Here is a 20,276-nt window from a genome sequence, read left to right as displayed (position 1 = left end):
GTAGCAGGATCACTGATGAAAACAATTGTTGTAATATTCAATCTCTTGTAATTATCTTGGAAGACGACAAATGAAACATGCATGCATTGGCGGAAGGTAGCCTCCACAAAAACATATTGACAAAGAATCAACAAGACAATTATGAGAGTAAATTGTGGCATCACATATATTATACTGTAGCAATCACACTGCATTATGAAATAGCATAGACTCTCACTGACATGGCCAAACTATACATCTAGATTTGTGTAGTCGCTTAAATGCACATGTATTTCAATTGGAAAAGCAATGGGGAAAGAGTCTCCTTTTTCTATATTCTCGTTATCATGCTTATTGCTATCACCTTAGAATGACAAGGCCATGCATTGTCATCTAAATTCATCACACAACGTAAGATGTTTTTCTACTTCTACTACCCAAAGATGTGTGCAACCCTTTTTAAATTTTGAAAATCTAGATATTCATAGTAGAGAGAAATGGCTTAATAGATATTTATAATTGAGCATACCGTCTAAAAGAAATGTAACCTTAACAATGTTTTTGAAATCTGCCCCTTTCTTTTAAACTCACACTACAATTCATAGTCCAAAACTCCAATGGGTGCAACGTTAATATAACATGTTTATAGGATGAGACATAGCTAACACGAATCGGTTTAATCGCACAACATTTTCATTTTTCTAACTCCTACACCGATCGTCATTTAGTCATTTTATCATTAGCTTCCATGATTTCATCGTTGGTATTTGGCTTATAGTGAGCACCAATATTAGCGTTGGAATGTGTAGCTCATCAAAATTTGCTTAGTTTTGACCTTTTTTCTTTTGGTATAAAAAAATTTAGGAGGATAAAAAGTTATCTCATATCAAGACCAGGCATATCACAGGCTTAGAAGGTCTTGTAGTAGATTTGCATATCGTCTATCAAAAGAGACGGCTGGCAGACAGATTAGAATTTAGACATAATATATAGAGTGTTCGACTGTTACCGGTTGAGCCAACCCACCTTGCCAAGAAAGTTCGTCCTTAATCATATCATTTATCATATTCCAGACTCGCTCTGTGCCCTTCATGACCAACCAATAAGATACTTTAGGAGGCCTAGTGGAAGGAAGGGACAGAGCTGAACCGCATCATTAGAGCAGCTTTACTTTTCATTAGCTGTCAAAAAATGATTTCTCAGCACGGAAGCCCAGGCTGGGGCTTGCGTGCGTTTGTTGCCAATCCTGATTTTGATTTGGCTCCACACTCTCGTCCTTTTTAATTCCATAAATGGACAAAGAAAAGCATTAAAAGCCGTTTCCGAAGGCCGTAAAAAAGGGCCCTAGTGGGGGCGTGCATAAAAAGTCGAGAGCTACGGCTTTTCGGTTCTTTCCCTTAATCTAAAGAAAGAATGCGAAGAGACCGCCCCCTTTCGGGGCGATACTGCCCACCGCAGGTCCGAGCCCACATTGGAATTATGCTCGGAAAAGGGGTGCTCTCATAGTACGAGACGAAAGTGCTCGTTGTTTGTCCACTCTTGATGCTAATCTCTTCTTCTGGGGTTTTCTTCCTTCCTTTCTCTTTCTTGGTAATCTTCTTTTTTCTTTTAGTGGGGGTCGACCGTTTGAACTTGAGGTGAATGGATCGACCAAAAGGCAGCATATAGAAAAAGTTTACACATGAGATGCCGAGGGCACGAGAGAGCCGTTCTTCAGTCTAATACGCGAGATTCGCTTATTCAAAAGTTTGCATCCAAATGAAAAAGTTAATGTTCTTAATTGAATCTAGAGAAAATTTTAAATAAGAAATTGAAGTATCCTCATTTTTTTTAAAAAAATAATTAAAAATATTATTTCAAATAAGAATATGGAGTAATTATGACTAGCTAAGAACATTTTTATCCAAAAAATCACAAAGACTAACTATCAATTTTGAATCAAACTTTACTATCATAATCTGTCCACAACGTGGACACAAGCCAAAATTAAAAGGAGCTAGGCTTCACTTATCAAATTGTATTGCTTTTTCTTCGCTCAAAGAGAAAAGGGATGAAAAGAAAAGCAGCAGCAGCAGCATCGATTCGTTGTCTCCTTCAGTTCAACCCGACCTCAAAAGCAACCTCAAATACAAGATGAACACATATCCAGCTTTTAATCTTAACCGAAGAAGCAAATGACAAGAACCGAACCACACACGTTTGGCGGTAAGAAAAACAACCGCCTATGCAGCGCCGGGTCCTGGATCTCCACCGACATTTTTTGTGCTACCTCATCAGAGGCTGCTCACCATGCAGCATCGGCCACGCCATGGCCAAGTCTTCTCTTTTCCTTCTTTTCCTTTTTCCTTTTATCTATGGCCAGCGATGGTCGCGGTGCCTCGCCCTCAGCTGAGGAGGCTGGCCTCACCCAAACCCAGGCAAGGCGGCCTCACCTGCGACTGTGATGGTCTTGGCATCGCAACCTTCACCCACGATCAGCACCACCAGTATCGCTGCTATACTCGGGCTGGTTGTTCTTACACATGGTTATGGTCACTAAGGCGTTGTTTTGGCCACTCTGCAGAAGATGATGGATGGGGAAGAGAAAGAAATTGATTGGTCAAAATATTTAGCAAGTTGGAGATATAAAGCCTTTGTTCGAAAGTCCGTTTACTTCAAATAAAGTCTACTTTGGATCATCTTTTGAAAAAATGTGGGCTATTTAGGCACTTATTTAGAATCCCTTGAATCTACCAGTCACTTGAAGTCACTTTAGTGCACAGGGATTTAGCAGTTACTTGTCGCACATGTTCATTTTCCGACCATTTTGCGGGTTTCTTGATTCCTATTCGAAGCACTGTCCTTTCTTAGATATGACAAACTTAAAGAGCAGCCCACGAAGTAATACCTGATCGATCATGAAAACTCGATCAATCGTAAAAATCGTCGATACGGGTCCTTAAGCCATCATGGCCACGAGACTGGATCCTTGGATCTTAAGCACTCGGCAACCTTGTTACAATGAAAGCCGCTCGAAATGCAGGGTCAACGTGTAATCGGACCCAAACCCACGATTCAGTCGATAGTGGGATATAATAGGCAAATCAAATCCGGAACATCTCATTCTTAAAAACGAACAACCGCCAGTCGCAATTGTCCTGCCTTTCGTGCATCACGTCAAATGCCTGGAATGCTAATGCAGAGCAGGATGAATTTCTTAAATTTACAGCGGCTAAAATTGAGGACAACAAGACCAACTGTTCCAGAATAGTTCAAGTGATGACATTGCTGGAACGTTCAACGAGAGTTAAGCCCTGTTCCTTTTCACGGCTTTAACGACATTGTGCTCCTCATCTCATTCAGCTTTTTGTAGGTGTCATTCAGCTGCACTAAAATCCCACGTTTAGACTACATAAAGATGTATAATACTCCGGCGCCAAACATGATCATCTTTTTACCCTTTCTCCACTTTATGCTCCAGTGTTTCATTTAGAAGGCCTCGATATATCTGAATATCTTTGGCAATCGTATCAACCCAATCAAACATCATCTTCAGGTCCGTAATCCATAAAATTATCTATGTCACTTTTCTATTTGGAAGGCTTTAGACATATCCGACGATCTTTGACAATGTTCCCAATGCCAGAAATCAAGTACCATGTGACCGCATCTGAGAAGACTGGAGGCCGAAACACTATATAGAAGATAGTGTCTACTTACAGGTTAAGTTCCGAGATTTCCGAACGTTTAGTCACTTCGTCCGTTGGTGAATTCTAACTAGCTATACTGCAGACGTTATAACTGCAGTTGAGTTTGCATGTTGAAGTTCAGGCCTGACCAGAAGAGAGCCTCAGTTTCTGCGCCTCAATTTCTTTTGGCCGCTAGAGAGGAATGCTCATCTATTATGGACGGACTGAGTCCTTAGCCAAGTGCAAGTAGGAGATATATAGTAAACCGATTCACCTATTTAATGAGCTGGAGTTGTACTACCATCTGCCCTCAAGTCCTAGCGATCAACCCATGATCCTAGTGAGCACGGCACAGGAAAAGAGTTGCGCCAATGAAAATAATCATCAAAGACGGCAAACTGGAAATTAGGGCTGCAATTCATATGTGCAAGAATTTTTTGAAAGAACGTAGTGAGCATATAGCCTAAAAGAAGGGGATTCATGTTTGTGAACATGCACCGCAACAGCAAAGTCCAGCGACCAATTCTAGGCATACTACCATCAGAAATCTGACACAATAATTTCCGCAGAAGCATCTATGTCAAGACCACCAAACCGTTTTTTTCAGATCAGGCACAACAGAGATTGAATGATGGATGCATGCACAAATAAAATGGTCCAAAAACCATCTTACGACTTACAACTAGTTGTGAGGGAAAGGGTGTTTCCAAGGGCCGTCATGACGGTTTATCCGTACAATTCAGTAATGTGTAAAAACAGAGTCTTCAAGCTTCACAGTCCTAGCTAGAAGACATAGCAGAAGCAAGCAAAACTACTTAGCATTTTATTTTTTTTCTTGGATGCTAGAAAAAATGTCAAACTACCATGAATGATATCACATGCTTCAGCCATTCAAAACCAGAAAGAGGAGTCTCAGAAATAAGAGGATCCAGTCAACCAAGATCAAAATCAAGCTTGCAGCATCTTGGGCATAATCAATCAGCCTTAGAAATATTCAGAAGCTTTATTAAACTTTCAATCCTCAAAAATCCAACTTGCAATTCATGTTTCATTGCCCGAATTGAGTTCAAAACTTCTTTGCTCATTTTTTATCGGAACCTCCGAACAGCTGCTATTGGTCATTTCAAGAACTCACATATCTCATGAATTACTCTTATCTAGCGGAAGATAATTACCAACAAAACAACTTGCCACATTAATCCTATTAATTGACAAAGCAAAAGCATGTACATGAACAAACAAGAACCCAACGCACACTACACAGTAAGAAACAGAAAAAGAACGAACAGGATGCACATTCTGGACAAAACCAACCGCATGTTCCCCCACAATCGAATTAAAAAATCAAGAAACTTTGACAAGCAAGACCATATTTCGACTTTTGAACTCACACCGCAGTCGTTTGTGGTATCTGACCAACAACTTTACCATCCTGAGTCAACGCGCCGCCACTTTGCATCCCGTTGACAGTCGACGCCGTCGCCGCCGCTTGATAAGCCGGGACCATCCCTCCGGCTGTCGTATAGTAAACCACCTGCTGGAAACCGGCGTCGGCCATCGTGACGGGCTGCTGCATCAGCTGAATCCCCTCACCATAAGCACCGACCTTGGCTTGCTGATGTGGGACCGCATTATAAAGCGCCTGTTCCCGGTAAAGCTCTGGCCCCATCCTCTGCACTCCATAGTAGCCCTGACCTATCGGTCCGGTGACCGGTTGAACGGCGGTGAGGTAGCCACCACCGCCCGGAGCGGGAATGTAGTACGCTGGTTGGCCCCCGTTCACCATTAATGGCAAACCTCCGCCCGTCACGGGCCGCTCCGGCAAGTACGGCGCCGCCGCCGCCGGTATTTGCACCGGCGCGCCCACCTGAGCCGCAGCCGGTGCCGGAGTCGCCAGTTTCTCTGGTTTTACCGGAGCAGCAAGGTACTCACCGGTGCCAACGCCAGGATTGACTCCGTCGCCACATGCATTTGTAACGGCCTCTTGTTGCTGATCGGAAATTTGCGCTCTCTCCAACGCCTGAATCTGTTGCTGAATTTCGGCCGCCGTCGCCGCCGGCGGAACCTGCTCCCCAGTGACGCGCCGATCCTCCAACCCATACTCGGCCACGACCGGCACATGCACAAAATCCTGCAAATTCACCGGCGGCAGAGGCGGCGCCACCGAGAAACCCTTGTCGAAGCCGAACAGATAATCCGGGTTCGCTGCCTCGAAATTCACCGCATGCGCCGAGTCCAACGCGTCCCCGAGCCAGTGGCGCTCCGACTTCGGGTCGCCGGAGCCCGAGCTCAGAGACCTGGAGCTCTGCGGCGCGAAGAGGAAGAGCCTCAGCCTCGCGGGCTTCGCGGAGGCGCAGCACAGCCGGTCGTGCTCGAGCAGCATGTGCTCCAGGTCCTCTTCGTTGACCACGGAGACGAGCGCGTCGAGGTCCTCCCCGGGGAGCTGGTACTTGAGGCAGAACTCGGGCGCGCCGGTGAGGGAGGCGAGCTTGGCGACGAGGGCGGGGAAGCGGACGGAGCGGTCGACGGAGAGGAGCTTGGTGTCGCCGCCGGCGTAGGCGAGGTGGTGGTCGTGGGGGCGGGGCTGGATCCTGCCGCCGTAGCTGCAGAGGAGCTTGACCTTGGCGGCGGCGGGGGGCTCGTCGAAGGAGAGGCCGGGGTCGAGGTCGATCTCGCGGGAGCGAGGGGAGGAGTCGAGGGAGCCCGGGCAGGAGGGGGCGGCGGCGCGTGGGCGTCCATGGCGGGATCTCCGATCGAGGGTCCTTGGTGGGGCGCGGCGGGGAGCGGCGGAAGTGGAGAAACTAGGGCGATGATGGAGGAAGAGGCATGGCGTTGAGTTTGCGGAGAGCGGGAGGAAAAGTGGATTTTATAATTTTTTTGTAATTATATACTTTTTTTAATTTCCTTTTTAAAATTTTATTTAGTGCGCTTTTTGGGGGAATTTTTTGGGGGTGGGGCCGGGAGCGGGCTGGCGCGGTGCTGTGCTGTGGGGAGCGGGAGCGAAGGTTCGGGTACTTCTTTTGAAGGCGAAGTGGGGTTTGACCGACGGGGTAGAAAAGTTCGGTGACAGTTGGAATCGGATCGTGTCGTCATCAATCATGGTCTCATTTTTTTAAGAAAAAGGATTGTTTCCCAAGAATCTACTCGAACTCTTTTGCTGAAGGCGAAAAGACCCAACTGCCCTCGTCCGAAGAAAGACCGGATCCGCCGGGAAACACCGGGCCCGGCCGACGTGGTCCTTCGTCCCCTCCCCCTCGCCGTCGTGCTCCGGAGTGGTCTTGCGGCGGGGGCGGAACAATGGAGGTGATGTGAGTTCTTGCCGTTTCTAGTCCACAAGGGTCTAGTGGGGAGGACGATGGAGAGAATGCTCTTTGCTTGGAGTGGGTGAATTTTGATAAATTTTTTGTGCTCTTTCTTTTAGTTTATCTAAATGCACCTTGGCCATCTTCTTTGACTTTGCTCCTATTCAATAATATGGGATGCATTGAAGTCAATAAAGCAATGCGAAGGGGAAAGAGAACTCGAAGGAATTTTGCGATTTTATAGAATCCTCCGAGATCTAGACCATCTAATTAAAGAAATTAACTGTCAACCGTCGAGTGAAAATGACTCAAATGCTACTCATTCTCAATTGTTGGATGGATCACGACAAAATTGCTAGTGCAATAAAGAATGAGTTTCATTTTTTTTTCATTTCTTCCTCTCTTATTTTTTGGGCTAAACAACTTATGAAGAAAGAGCCTAAACAAAGAATTCGACTCACACACTTTACAATTAATGCCTGAATGACTAACCTTATGTTGAAGGCCATAACTTAGTGGTCAAATTGAAAAGTTTTAGGACCAAATTAGCATCTATATAACAAATTTAGGATTTTTTTAGTAATTTTCATGTTGAAGGCCCATAACTATATTTGGTGGATCCGATTGAGTAGATAAAATTGAGAAATAAAGGTTAGGGAGGGACCAAGGGTGAAGGAGGAGAGGGAGAGCGATAAGATGATATAAGAGATAGATAAGAAGAAAATGAAGATTGCAATTGTTGAAGTGTCAATTTATCAAGTTTATAGATTATCGGTCTAAGTCATTGACACTCTTTCTAGTTTTTGTATGCTTATGGTATAGGTATATGACAATATGTATTCCTCATCTATGATATGGACTATGAGATGTGTGATCGAATGCCATTATGCACATTAAATATGTGGATTGATATTTGCACTCTATAAGAGTTACATGTCGTGTGTAATCAAGTGTTATACTATGAAAGTCACCTCTTCTTAAAATCAGGATGTTGAGCGACGCAAGTTCACCCCTTGAACCCTCAAAACACCCTCTAGAATGCTTGAAGTCGGCAATCTTAAAACGACCATTCCCTTTTCTTTAATGCAAGTAATGTTTGCAACAAGATAAGGATAAGTCATGCACCGTGGCATTGTGGAAGCATTGTCCAATCCATCTATTCAAAGCCGCAATTTAATACGTGGTCAGCGTGAGAAAGCATGGAGTTCACGGAATCATGGAGGATCCCCATCACTTGGGTACGACCCGATCGCATGGAGCGACATAACCGAAGGCACATGGACGCACATAACTTCTGAAATTCAAATCGCACCATCTCTCCTCACCTACGCGCATGTGGCTGCACAAGCCAACGTAGCAGATTGTCAAGTTGTGCCACAAGGATCGATGATAGGACATATAATATTCTATTCTCTCTCTCCCTCTCGAAAGGGGACATTAGTCTTATTGGTGTGGAAAAATTAACCTTGTAATCTTTGATATTTAAAACATGATTGATCTACTAAGTGTCAATCTCATGATAGGGGGAGGATCCATGTGGAGAGTTGGTGAGTTTTGTATCCAACTGGGGGTTAGTTAACACTTTAATATTCAAGTCAAATGTCGTTACTTATATCATTACATTCCTTGGCCAACTTCATTAACTTAATATGGAGATAGAGCAGGAACCTTTCTTTAATAATGTATTAAGGACAATACCTTTATTTTCCAAGAAATATAGGACTCATCCGTATAGTATGTAAAGCTCAACTTGTGACGCATTTACTCTAAAAGCTCTTCTACATATTATTTTGCGACAACAATTGTACAAAGCCCGGAAAATTATATAAAAAAAAATCATAAACCTATTGCAATTATTTCAATTCAATCTTAAACATTTTTTTTGCCAATTGAGTTATAAATCTTCTGCACGTATGCCAATTCAGTCCATTCAACTAATTTTAACCAATCATTGTTGACGTCACATGATCGATACTAACATAAATAATTTTTAATAATACTTTTCAATTTATTTATTTTCTTTGTCTTTTTCTTTCCTTCTTCCCTTCCTTCATCCTCTAGCCGGTTCGGCCAAAGGCTAGGGCCAACGGGGGGTTGGCCTCACCAAGGCTAGTTGAGGCATGCCCTCACATAGCGATGGCAAGGTCGGCCTTCCCAACCCTAGCCTTTGGTCAATCTTGACCGACAACCAGCTGGAGGAAAGCTGGAGGAAGAAGAAGGTAAAAAGAAATAAGAAAATTCAAAACAATATTATAACATAATTAAAAAGTATCCATGTCAACCCTAATCGATCATAACTGTTTAATGGGTATAGTGGCACAAAAAAAGAAGAAGGTTTAAACTGAATTGATACAATTTTAATAGATTTATAACTTTTTTTGTAATTCCCTCATACAAAGCTTCATTAGTAACACATTCAATCTAGACAATGTTCTTGACATTATTTTAGAAAATCACGATTAAGTCAGATTCATTAACATATGTAAGATTGGTTGATGACAAAATGAAAATCAAGATTTGACTGCATATCACCAATCATTTAATGGGGATAATTGTTTGAGAAGCTCTAAACCTGTTTGAGAAGTTCTAAACTATTGCATGGTGATCAATTTAGTTCTAAACTTTTTAATTTGATCAATTTAGCCAAGACATTTTCATGATTTTTAAATTTAGTACTTCCAGCTAATGTTTATTAGAAACTGTTGATGTAAATGTCAGCCATCTCATGTGACATAATCGGCATTGATGTTGATAATTTTTTAATTTTTTTCCATTCCTTTGCTTTCCTTTTTCTTTTTTTTTTTGGATTGATGTTCACATCAACAATTTTCGGCTAATAATCTACATTATTAAATCGTCAAAAGATTTATATTAAGCGGTCAAATTGAAAAATTTATGATTGAATTAGTTGTAATACAATAAGCCAAGACTTTTTAGATAAATTTTTCCTATTTAATATTATAGTGATCAAAGATAAAGAAAAAACGTGACACCGTGATTGAGTGAACAAGATTTAAAAAAAAAAATCATGGTGTTGGAAGTCAAAAATCACTTGAAAGCGTGGATGAGCAATGTTTTTTTTTTTTTTTTTTTTATAATTGAGAATCTATTGGAACATGCCCTTGTCGACTTATGCCAATTCAAGATCGGAAGCTGGCCTAGTAATCCGCCACTAGGGCCCCCACTTAAATCGCTAGCGACGTGAGGATTCGATCTCTCTACCGCATCGAAACAAGGAAGAATGAATATCAACGCGGCTGCCCATGGATGGGTGCGGATGAGCAATGTTCATCATATCGTTTGCGTAAATTTTGACTATACAATTAGAAAGAACGAATGCTATTACAAAAATGGAATAATTCGTTTTCGATCCAAACCGGTGTTTCCGCGAGGCGGTATCGCTCGCAGGAAACGGGTGTTGTGCTGGCACTCCACGTGCGAACGCGACGCCGCTGCACGCGAAGCCCCTTCAACCGCCCGAGACGGCGCGCCGTATGGCGATTGACAGTGCACGCGCACGTGCTAACGTCGGCATTTTACTGTCACCCTATTTTGCCAAACCCCCACGAAACGACAACGTCAAGCCGGACAAAACGAACGGGAGAAGCGAGGGGGCAGAAAAGCGTTCGCTTTGACTTCGAAACCCCCGATTTAAAATTCCCCTCTCATGCGAAGCTTGGCACATCGTGAGAATTGAAGGTGCACGAGAAGGACCATGTGCTGTTTCGCCAATCATTCGGAAGTCACTGCATCCATGTCCCGGCATGACTTGAAATGCATCGAGCAAATCCTCTGGCATTTGCTAGTAGGGGTAAGCATGGCCGTAGAATAAAATCTAAAACTTAAAAACTGGCTTGTGGGATCTATTCAATTCCTAGTTTCAAGGTATATAGAGTAGTTTTTAAGTTTAAAAAATTGAAAACCTATCTTGATAAGTAGGTTCCAAATTTTATATTTGTGGAATCTAGAACTTGGAATTTAGAATATGGAACAAATTTTTGTGTTTTTTTTTTTTTTATTTTATATAAAATTTGTGTCTATGTCTCCCAAGTAATTCAGTGATATTCGTGGCATTTGATAGTATGAGTTTTTATTTTATGATTGAGATTTTTACTTCATTAATATTTCATATTTTTTTTCCGTGATTAAGCCAATGAATTGTAGTAACAAGTGGTGGTCATTAAAGGTTCAATTAATAACATAGGTAAAATGTGGATAGATCCTGTAAGTGACCCCAAAACTAGTGATGGGGTAGGTTCTAAATTTTAGGATATGTATGGTAGGTTCTAAATTTGAAACTTGTTCCAATAAATATAAGTTCCACATTTCAGGTTAAATCTATATGGAACTCGGAACTGACGGAACTTGAAACTACTCACTCCCATTTGCTTAGCTGGACAATGCAGTGCTTTGTATGGTTTTTTGGGTTGGATGCGATCGATGATGAACTTGGAAATAAACTGGCCCTCATTTTGTCCCTCCCCTAGACAATGCGTAAACTTGGTTGGGTGTCTTCTACGAATCCTCCACCGAAGAAGAAGCTATAAAAATGTTAGGACGATCTTGGAAAGTGGAAAGGGGGACGGTCCTGGAGAGGTGGGGAAGATCGGTTTAAGCTGCTTAGGACGCACGAGTCAACGAGAGCAAGCGAACTAGCGGGTTGCAAACGAGGGTTACGGAAAGGATATGACGTGCGCTGCTAATCTCGTGGCCTTTTTTTTTTTTTTTTTTTCCTGGTATTTGTCTTGGAAGGAAGGAAGGAATCGTTCTCCTTTTGGGGAGGATCGCGGTGTAATGTTTGACCGGTCTTTGCTCCCTATGTCTACATTTCTGCTTCAAGTCATGTTTGACTTTTCTTTTTAAATTATTTAATTGGCATTTTGCGTATCGAGTCGAGGGCAAAGAAGTTCGACAGCACAAATTAAGTGACCTCATCCCCGACGGTCTACATGTATCATCACACTTTTGCCTCCGTTTGTTTCACTGGGGAGTAAATGATCCTAAAAATATTTTTTTTGAAAACAATAACTTGTATAGCTTATAAAAATTAATTGAAGAGATATTTTCGTTAGATATAAATTGTTATTAATAAATTATTTTATGCAATTCGAGCGATTATTATTTGGAAAATACTTTTCAAATCATTTACTTTTTGCGAAATAAATTTAGTCTTTGTGTATAAAGCGCAACGGTTGTCCGCTTATATTATGACGCTTTGGGTATCAAGGGCAAAAGTTTATCAATACAGATTAACTTCATCGTCCTCTCCACGTGTATCAATACTTGCATTTTCGGACCGGGTGGACTTCAATTTGGGTTCATTCATTGCAAAAATCACATTACGATATGATTTTGCAAGCATGAAAGCTCCATATTGACGGGGGCTTCTCGGTTAGGGCTCGGACTTGATCACGTGTCTGGTGACCCGCGCGCACGCTCAAACCCTCCCGTGTTGAAATGGGCCTGAAGAACATAAATGGACGGGTTTGGATAATGCCCGAATCATTTGGGCCCGAGCTAGCTTGGGCCATGCCCGCAACAAGATTTTGCTACCCGAAAGTCTTGGCAAAAACAGCCCAACCTAGGGCCTCGTTCAAGTCTGCTCAACGATCACGTCTTTTTAAAACACAACTTTGTCGTAACTTTTTTATCCATCTCTACTCATGTCAGACTATTGACAAGCAATTTGTGGATATCAAACACATCTCTCCAAAAAGATAATTTTCATGCTGGCGACCTTCGGAGTTTAATGCGTATTTGGAGAAAACAGAATTAGAAGGAAACCCCGCGATTAAGGACAGCAATTCCATTGAAGACCTTCGATCAACAGGGAAAGATGACTGACTTTGTTGCCGTCAAGGTGAATAATTACAGATGAAACATAGTCTGGTTTTATACTTAGTCAAACAATAGGTTAACATATCAATTAAAAGCAGTCAATTAAGTTCTAGGCTAGGCATTATGTAAACCCACGTATCTATGGCAAAGATATTTCTTGGTCAATTACTATGTTGCATGTACCGCAATAGTACACACTAAAGCTAAAAGCAGGTATAAACATGTGCAAGGAAAAGAACCAGATGAAGCGAAGTTCAACTTCAGTTGCGCTAAGATAAATGATACAGCGTCCTTTTATAGTTATAATGAACTGGCACCTAATTTCACTGGCTTCATATTCCCTGATTTTCAAAAGGATGGAGTTTGAAGCTACCTAGCAGAATTTACGAGTTCAGAGTCAATGGCGTGGTGCTGCAACTGCTTCCCCACCAAACATAGTATGTGTCAAGCTGCACACACCTCAATCATTAATTGAATCAAGAGTATGGGAGACTAATTAGACCATTCGGTGCATTGAATGGTAAGCGTCCTCCACAGACCTTCCTTAGTGCTTGTCCTAGGCAACATCACTTGGAAGATCAAGTCCATTAGGAATTTTCCCTGGATAGTTGGGTCTTTGAGGCATCTGAGTAGGTCATCCCGCAACCAGCGAACAGAATCAAGGAGGGACCTGGGTATATGTTTCAAGAAATATCTAATAGTATGCTTTGAGCATATCATGCTTACCCTTTATCCACGATGACAACTGAACGGAGTTCACAGTTTGCAAACCTGCAACAACAGATAAAATATGTTCAGTCCGGGACATAAAAGTCCCACCTTCCTAAAAACAAAGTGCCACATCATATCAACTCCATTGCATGTGCAGTTTACCAACCAGGTTCATTGGTCACAACTATATCATCATTTTCATCAGCCTAATCTGCTAGAAGTACCACCACTAGAACTGGTACTGGTTGTTGCTACACAGGTTATAGGTTTGGAAAGTTCCAATAAGAAAAAAAGAGAAAGCTATGTTATGGCATTTTAGTGAAGCGATAAATATCTGTGTAAAGCCTAATGATACCATGTACACGGACAATCCGATGCATTTTTATCTAAATCTTTTCTTCATCAATTCCTATTAACTCAATTATCTGTCTTGGATTATAAATCAATACATCACTTAATGCGAACATGAAGCAAGACCAAAAGAACTGAAGGTGGTACTTTGTTGACAATCAGCATAGGTGGAAAAACTAATTGTGCAGAACTTCATTACCACAACCAAAGATAATATGTAGAGAAGATAGAGATCCAGCTTCCCTATTGACTGATGGGCATCACCCATCTACAATCAACTTTTTTCTGCTTAACAAACAGTTGTGGTATGATATCAAGCAACGCAATCTACAGTGGATAATCAGTGGTCACCACTAATGTGTAAACAGGTAGGAAAATTTAGCATATTATGAAACCTTCAGAGTGCTTTTTCAGGAACAATCTTAATTTCATGTCATTCACTCATTAGAAATATATTCAGAAGGAAGACTATGAGGGACCTAATGTAAATAATTTCTCAAAACAATAACATAGAAACAAGTCGGTCAGAACACTAACATTTCTGCACTCCCAATCATAATTAGATTAATTAAACCATTGACTCGAACCAATCAACCAAATATGAACTAGGAGACACTCACTGCTTGCATGGTTCGTTTGTGATCAATAAATGACAATCATTTCCAAAGGCCTCGAGGGTATGCAACAAGAATGCACTGTGGGTAACAATTGCAATCTCCTTCTCTTCTCGTGTCCACAACCTGAAGATAAATCAAAACCTTGAGATGCAGAATCGAATGGCTCATTTCAGAATTTTTCCTTTTACATAGCTTTTCAGCTATTTTCTTCCAAGATCATACAAGTTGCAAGTTCATTTTGCATTGTAGTTTATATTCTAAAGCACTTAGCAGGAAGTTATGAAGTACCAACTCAAGAACTTCATTCCTCGATCAGCAATTTCCTCATCCTTTTCTCTAACATCAGGCATCCACAAGACGTCATCTTCATTCTCAATCTAAAGAAAAGTGAATCAAAGTTAAATTACTGAGATTAGCTAATGTTGAGACTTCCAAAGCAAATGCCCAATAAATTTTTTTAAGAATTGAAGCACTTGCCAATGAAAAATCAATTGCAGGAAAGAGCGGCCGATACTCGCTAATGCTTTGTCTTTTGTCACAAGGATTAACTCCCTATGGACCAAAACGTAAATTTTTAGCAACATGGAGCATTGCAAGGAATGTTCAATACCAATACAAGATGACCCACAAAACACCAGGAAAGAGAGAAATTCAACAATTACTAGTAGCAAAAATGTCTTCATCTTTGTCTTGCGATAACCTTTAGATGGAGGTTAATTATAAGAGAGATCATTCAGCTTGGGGTACTACCACTATACTTTGCAAAGTCATGCAATTATCTCCGTTTCTAGTTGGTCCCATTTTCAATAGAACAAAATATATTATGCTAATATGCAAACTCAATTTGACAGAACATCTGACTTATTACATACATGACATGACAAGCTAGATAGGACACTTTTCAACAAGATAGCATGATCCATGGTACAAGATCTGTGACCAATCTTATGGATTTTGGTGCTTGAGTGAAAATCAGTACGCCGTGTGAGGTTATCATCATGCCACATCATGTTAGGTCATCTACTTGTGCTAACACATCCATTTTCATCGAAATTGAAATGAAATACAAAGAGAGCAGTAGCAATCAAATGATTTTCTATAATGATAGCCATAATGTAAACTGAATTTCAGCTGCACAAATGAAAATTGGCAAAACTTGAATGATGTATCGTGGTATCCACTGTCCTAACTGCTAAAAGGAGAAACTTGTGCAACATGAAGAAACTGATCCAACTTCCAACTACAAATATGTAATGTTTGGTCATCCTTAACAAGATACGAAGTCCTTGGGTTGAGAACTAAATTTAAACTGAAGCAAGATCAGTCAATTTGCTAAAGAACAATAAGCACTCTTCCTAATAAAGCATGAACTTCCTTCATACCTAGTAAGATAACTACAAGAAAGCATCCCTTAATCCCAAATCAAGGAGAAACAAATACTCTGAAGTATGACCCTTATACAGCCAGTGGTATGGACAGCTGTACTCCCGCATGATATCCTCTCCAAAGTTCACAAATATATCACACCGGCCAAGGACAAAGGCAAATTCTTTTTCTCATGTCTCGCAATTCTCGTCCAATACAGATACTTGTGCATATTAGGAGTCAATAAAGTAAAGATTGTAAGCTCTGAATAGAATGCAATATAATCTGTAAAGTGCATGGAGCCCATTCCAAATTCAACTGCAACCATTTAAAAAATGGCTAGAACAAGAAGAGATAAAAACTGCCAACATTTTCCACAGACAAAAGTTACTATGGTGGAATGTCCACACAAAATGCTTCCACCGATTCTGAAAAACAAATCAATATTCAGGATTATGTGAATGAATTTTTATTCCAATAGCATTCACTTACCAAACGTTCTCGACAAAGTTCTATGGCAATAAATGGTGGGCAATTCAGACTTGGAATAGCAGGATGATCGCTATTCCCTGCATTATCAACCATCAAAGGAGGTGCACCTATTCCATCTGTACAGCCTTCCCCACTGAAAACTCCAACAGCTGTTTGCATAGCTCTGCAAGTGATCACATAAATAGTGTAAAAACAACACTTAACAAACTTCAAGTCCAAATTTTGTACCACAGCATGCCCCTCATGCAAAGGCTAGTAGAATGACAAGTTAACAACTTAAAGTACGCGGGCCAGAAACACGTGGACAAAAGAATGATTAAAACCCACAACATATAAGGAACAAAAACTCATCCAGATATTTGTTGAACTGAGTATGCATCCATTTAATACTAAGTTTAAGCTATTAACAAATGACGTGGTTTATTTTAATTATCTTGACAAATGGATTATATACATTGCCCATTGGCACATTCTCCATCAAATGAGAAAAGATACACCGTCCTAAATTTATCTCACTTAACATGTTCTCTTATGCTGTAAATGAAGTTGTCTCATTGCAAGTTCAAATGCAATCATTCATGACAGAGGACCTCATGTCTCAGGCGCCTCTAGCAACCAGTTTCTAGGACTTCATATCAAAGCTCTATGAACTTATGAAGGCTTAAATGAGTAAAGCAGCTATGTGTAGCAAAACAATTTCCATCCTTAACAATCAAAGTCGGCAATTGATAATCAATCAAATTGAAGACAATGCAATCTGTAATAACACAAGAAAAGATAAGGCAACAAACAAATTTGAAGCAAATCACAGTACCTCAACAGAGGGGATGTAATTACAAGATCAATCTTCTTGGAAAGTCCACATGCTTGGACATGCCTGCGCAAGTTACTCACCTATCACCGCATCAAAGAGATAATTAGAAAGTAAACCAGTCCAATCAAACTGCATTAAAAGAAGAAGAAGAAGAAGAAGAAGTACCTGGAACTTTTTTTAATAGATCTCCTGTAGTTCAAAAAATTATATACATAAATGTAGACTTCTAGGCATTATAACAAGAAAAAGAACAGCAAGGCCTTCTCAGTTTCACACTAACTCCAATTGGCCGGGTCATTGTTGCCCTATCTATTATATTAAAATTCTATCCAAGACTGCCTGGTTTGTAATCAAGTTCTTATAACAAGAATAGTCAGCTGTCAAATCCACGGGAGAAACTCCATTCCTAAAGAGAAAACCAATAAAATGCAATCTTGAAAGAGAAATTCCACCCGGAACATATATGTATAATTTGAACACAGCCAGACCATGAGAAAAAGTGACCACCTGCTGCCAGCCGAGAGGGGTGACTTGAGCATCAAAGAAATCATATGACTTAAGGGGGTCGTTGTTCTTTTCTCTTGCCACATTATGAATTCCCTGTGCATGCCTAACCTGTATGTATTGTCAAGTCAGAACCAAAATTCTCAACGCCTATGAATCTGCCTTTGCACACGCACGGAGAAACCCAAAACAGGGCAACGCCGCGTACCAGGTGGAGTGTCTTGCGACGGTGTAATGGATATGGCCCTGTCGCTGCAGCATCCATCTCTGTGACCAAAGAAAAAACAGAGCATCCACAGAGTCAGTTCCACTGGACGAAAGCGACGATCATGCCAATTTCAGCTGTAGGTAACGAATAAGCAGCATCATCGATGAACAGACGAGTACTTCACAATCGCATCCCGGATCATAGCATCACCGTCACACCAAAAAAGAGGACAAATATTCCGAAATCTCAAGAAAGCCGAAACGTGATTTGTCTAGAGCAAGCAAATTCACTACCTAAATCCAAACTCAAACACACCAACCCGCAACCGAACCGCGGAATCCGAGCGACGAAAACTCGTCGCAAGATCAAGAGTTCTCAGTACGAAACGGATCGAATCGCACGCGCGATCCATCGCCAATCAATGAAACGGCAACCGCAGAAACACGAAACACGAGAAGGAACCGAAACGACAAGGTTCGCAGCCGAAACGGATTACCGGAAGAACGAGGCGGGAGAGAAGAGCGGATAACGGCGGCGAGGAGGAGGTCGAGACGACGGCGGCGGTGGCTCCGGAGAGGTCGCGACGAGGGAGAACGGCTACGTACGGAGGCGACGCGACGACGACGTCGAGGAGGAGGAGGGGGCGTTGCTTGTAGACCCGCCAGGCGGCGCACGACAGCGAATCACCATGGCCGTGGCCTTTGAGTGCGCCGTGGTGCGTACTCAACCACCCCAAAACCCACCCCCGCCGCCCAGCCCCGCGCCGATTCGGTGCACCTCGAAAATGATAAACTGAATATCCCGTCTCTTTTTTCTCTCAACTCATTATTGAGGAAGAAAAGGAAAAATCAAACTCGAAGTACATGAAAATCCCAGTCGACAGGCGGCGCGTTGGCTTTTCTCCCCTTCCTCCTTCCGATGTCGTGCTGTCGTGAGTCAGGAGTACCCGAATCCCGTCATCCAGAGGGCCACGTGGCGGCGTCCCGTCGAGCCGCGGCGCGGGGCCACGTCTCAGGGATTCGAAAGTCTCACGTGGCCGGAGACTTTTCGACGGGCCCGGGGGGGGAGAGGAATATCCAGCAGATCGGATCGGCGCCAGTGATCCTCTCCCGTCCCTAGCTTTTCCCGATGCGGATGCTTCGTTCGCGCCGTTCCCGACGGGATATGCCGGGTACCATGCTTACGCTAATGTCCTCCCGATGGGTCACTGGAGCCACTCCAAAAAAAGAAATAGGTTGGATACTCATCAATGGTACGGTAATGCTTGCGCCTGCAATCCAACAGGAATCGCGGGTTCTAAAGTTCGGATGAATATATTATGTATTCATTATTGGGATTGGTTGAGTTGCGGACCTTGATGTGATTGGTCGAGTTCCATCAAAAGTTATTTTGAGTATATTTGATTCGGCCTTTATGAAATGCCTTTCGTGCATTATATATATATATATATATTTTTTTTTTTTGAGTACATTTGATTCGGCCTTTATAGGATGCCTTTCGTGCATTATTTTATATATATATATATATATATATATATATATATTTTTTTGGATAGGAGGAACTAACTTGCAGCTGATAACTGCGCCGTAAACTCCCGGTGACAAGGTTTTGAACCCCTCACCTCTGGGCTGAGGATCAGCAGGGCCTCATCTAGCGAAGTTATCACGGCTGGTGGTATGTGCATTATTATATTGTTCTCTTATTAGACTATAAATTTTTGTATCCTAAGTTACATTAGAAGTTATTTTGAGTACATTTGATTCGAGCCTTGTGGAATGCCTTCCGTGCATTATTATATTGTTCTCTTATTCAACTAGAATTTTTGTATCATTCAAAATTCCATTGGAAGTTACTTTTTATCATTAAAAAATGGGCCAACGAAAGTTATGGACAGGGCCATAATAAAGGCCCAACGAAAAAAGGCCCTACCTTCAAACTAGATCTCTTTCCCACCTTTAGGTCGTTTTGAGTTAATATGTTTTGAAGCAAAAATGATGTATCCTCAGACATTTCACTAAATGAAAGGAACCCATATTTCCAACCAAAAATAATAATAATAATCAAAGTCTAAGACATCGCTTTCCAATGAATTTAGCCGCAACAAGAAGTTAGCTTAACGTTTCCCCACAAGGAAAGTCCCTGCGTAGGAGCAACGGTATTAGCATTCCTTCTCCACTTATTAGCTCTCCTTCTCCACTTATTAGCTCATTGCCAAAGGTGAAGAGAAAAGTAATTTTTTGATATTGAAAACCAGTTAATAGGAGAAAGACTATCCCAACCTACCTTTTCCTTCTGGAGGGAAAAAGACATAGATTGAGGGTTATTATCTAAAAGGCGAGCTTACGGCCTTTGTTTTAGACGCGAGTTCTCCCAAACTCATATCTGGTGCGATGTTGGATATTCAAATTGACTTTATAAGAATTTTCT

General features: G+C 41.6%; 2 protein-coding genes across 4 annotated transcripts; both read right to left on the bottom strand.

Annotated features, from left to right (window-relative positions):
• Positions 1-5,034: 5,034 nt before the first annotated feature.
• On the bottom strand, positions 5,035-7,458 carry LOC104451228. Its single transcript, XM_010065942.2, has 2 exons — positions 7,442-7,458; positions 5,035-6,448 (listed from the first exon to the last, which is right to left on the bottom strand). Exons 1-2 carry the CDS (start codon positions 7,456-7,458, stop codon positions 5,035-5,037), a joined length of 1,431 nt encoding a protein of 476 aa, XP_010064244.2.
• Positions 7,459-12,927: 5,469 nt separating this feature from the next.
• Positions 12,928-18,613, bottom strand: LOC104448051 (phosphoglycerate mutase-like protein 1). 3 transcript variants are annotated; one of them, XM_039315979.1, is made up of 11 exons: positions 18,346-18,613; positions 17,850-17,908; positions 17,645-17,752; positions 17,138-17,217; positions 16,324-16,486; positions 14,944-15,018; positions 14,755-14,843; positions 14,470-14,589; positions 13,514-13,558; positions 13,327-13,412; positions 12,928-13,236 (listed from the first exon to the last, which is right to left on the bottom strand). In XM_039315979.1, the coding sequence occupies exons 2-11, from the start codon at positions 17,904-17,906 to the stop codon at positions 13,232-13,234; spliced, it is 828 nt and encodes a 275-aa protein (XP_039171913.1). In that variant the 5' UTR covers positions 17,907-17,908; positions 18,346-18,613; the 3' UTR covers positions 12,928-13,231. The 3 variants fall into 3 exon arrangements, with proteins under 3 accessions (XP_039171913.1, XP_010060131.2, XP_010060132.2); XM_010061829.3 differs by having other exon boundaries at positions 12,928-13,412; positions 18,346-18,612; XM_010061830.3 differs by lacking the exon at positions 14,944-15,018 and having other exon boundaries at positions 12,928-13,412.
• Positions 18,614-20,276: the final 1,663 nt, after the last annotated feature.

The sequence above is a fragment of the Eucalyptus grandis genome, chromosome 6, assembly GCF_016545825.1.
Source record: "Eucalyptus grandis isolate ANBG69807.140 chromosome 6, ASM1654582v1, whole genome shotgun sequence".
NCBI lineage: Eukaryota > Viridiplantae > Streptophyta > Magnoliopsida > Myrtales > Myrtaceae > Eucalyptus > Eucalyptus grandis.
The sequence above is the reverse complement of the archived record's forward strand: the minus strand, read 5'-3'. Positions and strand labels throughout refer to the sequence as shown.

What these genes read in the sequence shown, in the direction of transcription:
- LOC104448051 (XM_010061829.3), bottom strand. Translation starts at nt 17,906, where the DNA reads ATGGATGCTGCAGCGACAGGGCCATATCCATTACACCGTCGCAAGACA. An exon ending in CTGCAATTGATTTTTCATTG is followed by an intron (nt 14,844 to 14,943) that starts GCAAGTGCTTCA and finishes ACTTTTCTTTAG; the next exon opens with ATTGAGAATGAAGATGACGT. An exon ending in ACAAACGAACCATGCAAGCA is followed by an intron (nt 13,559 to 14,469) that starts GTGAGTGTCTCC and finishes CTGTTGTTGCAG; the next exon opens with GTTTGCAAACTGTGAACTCC.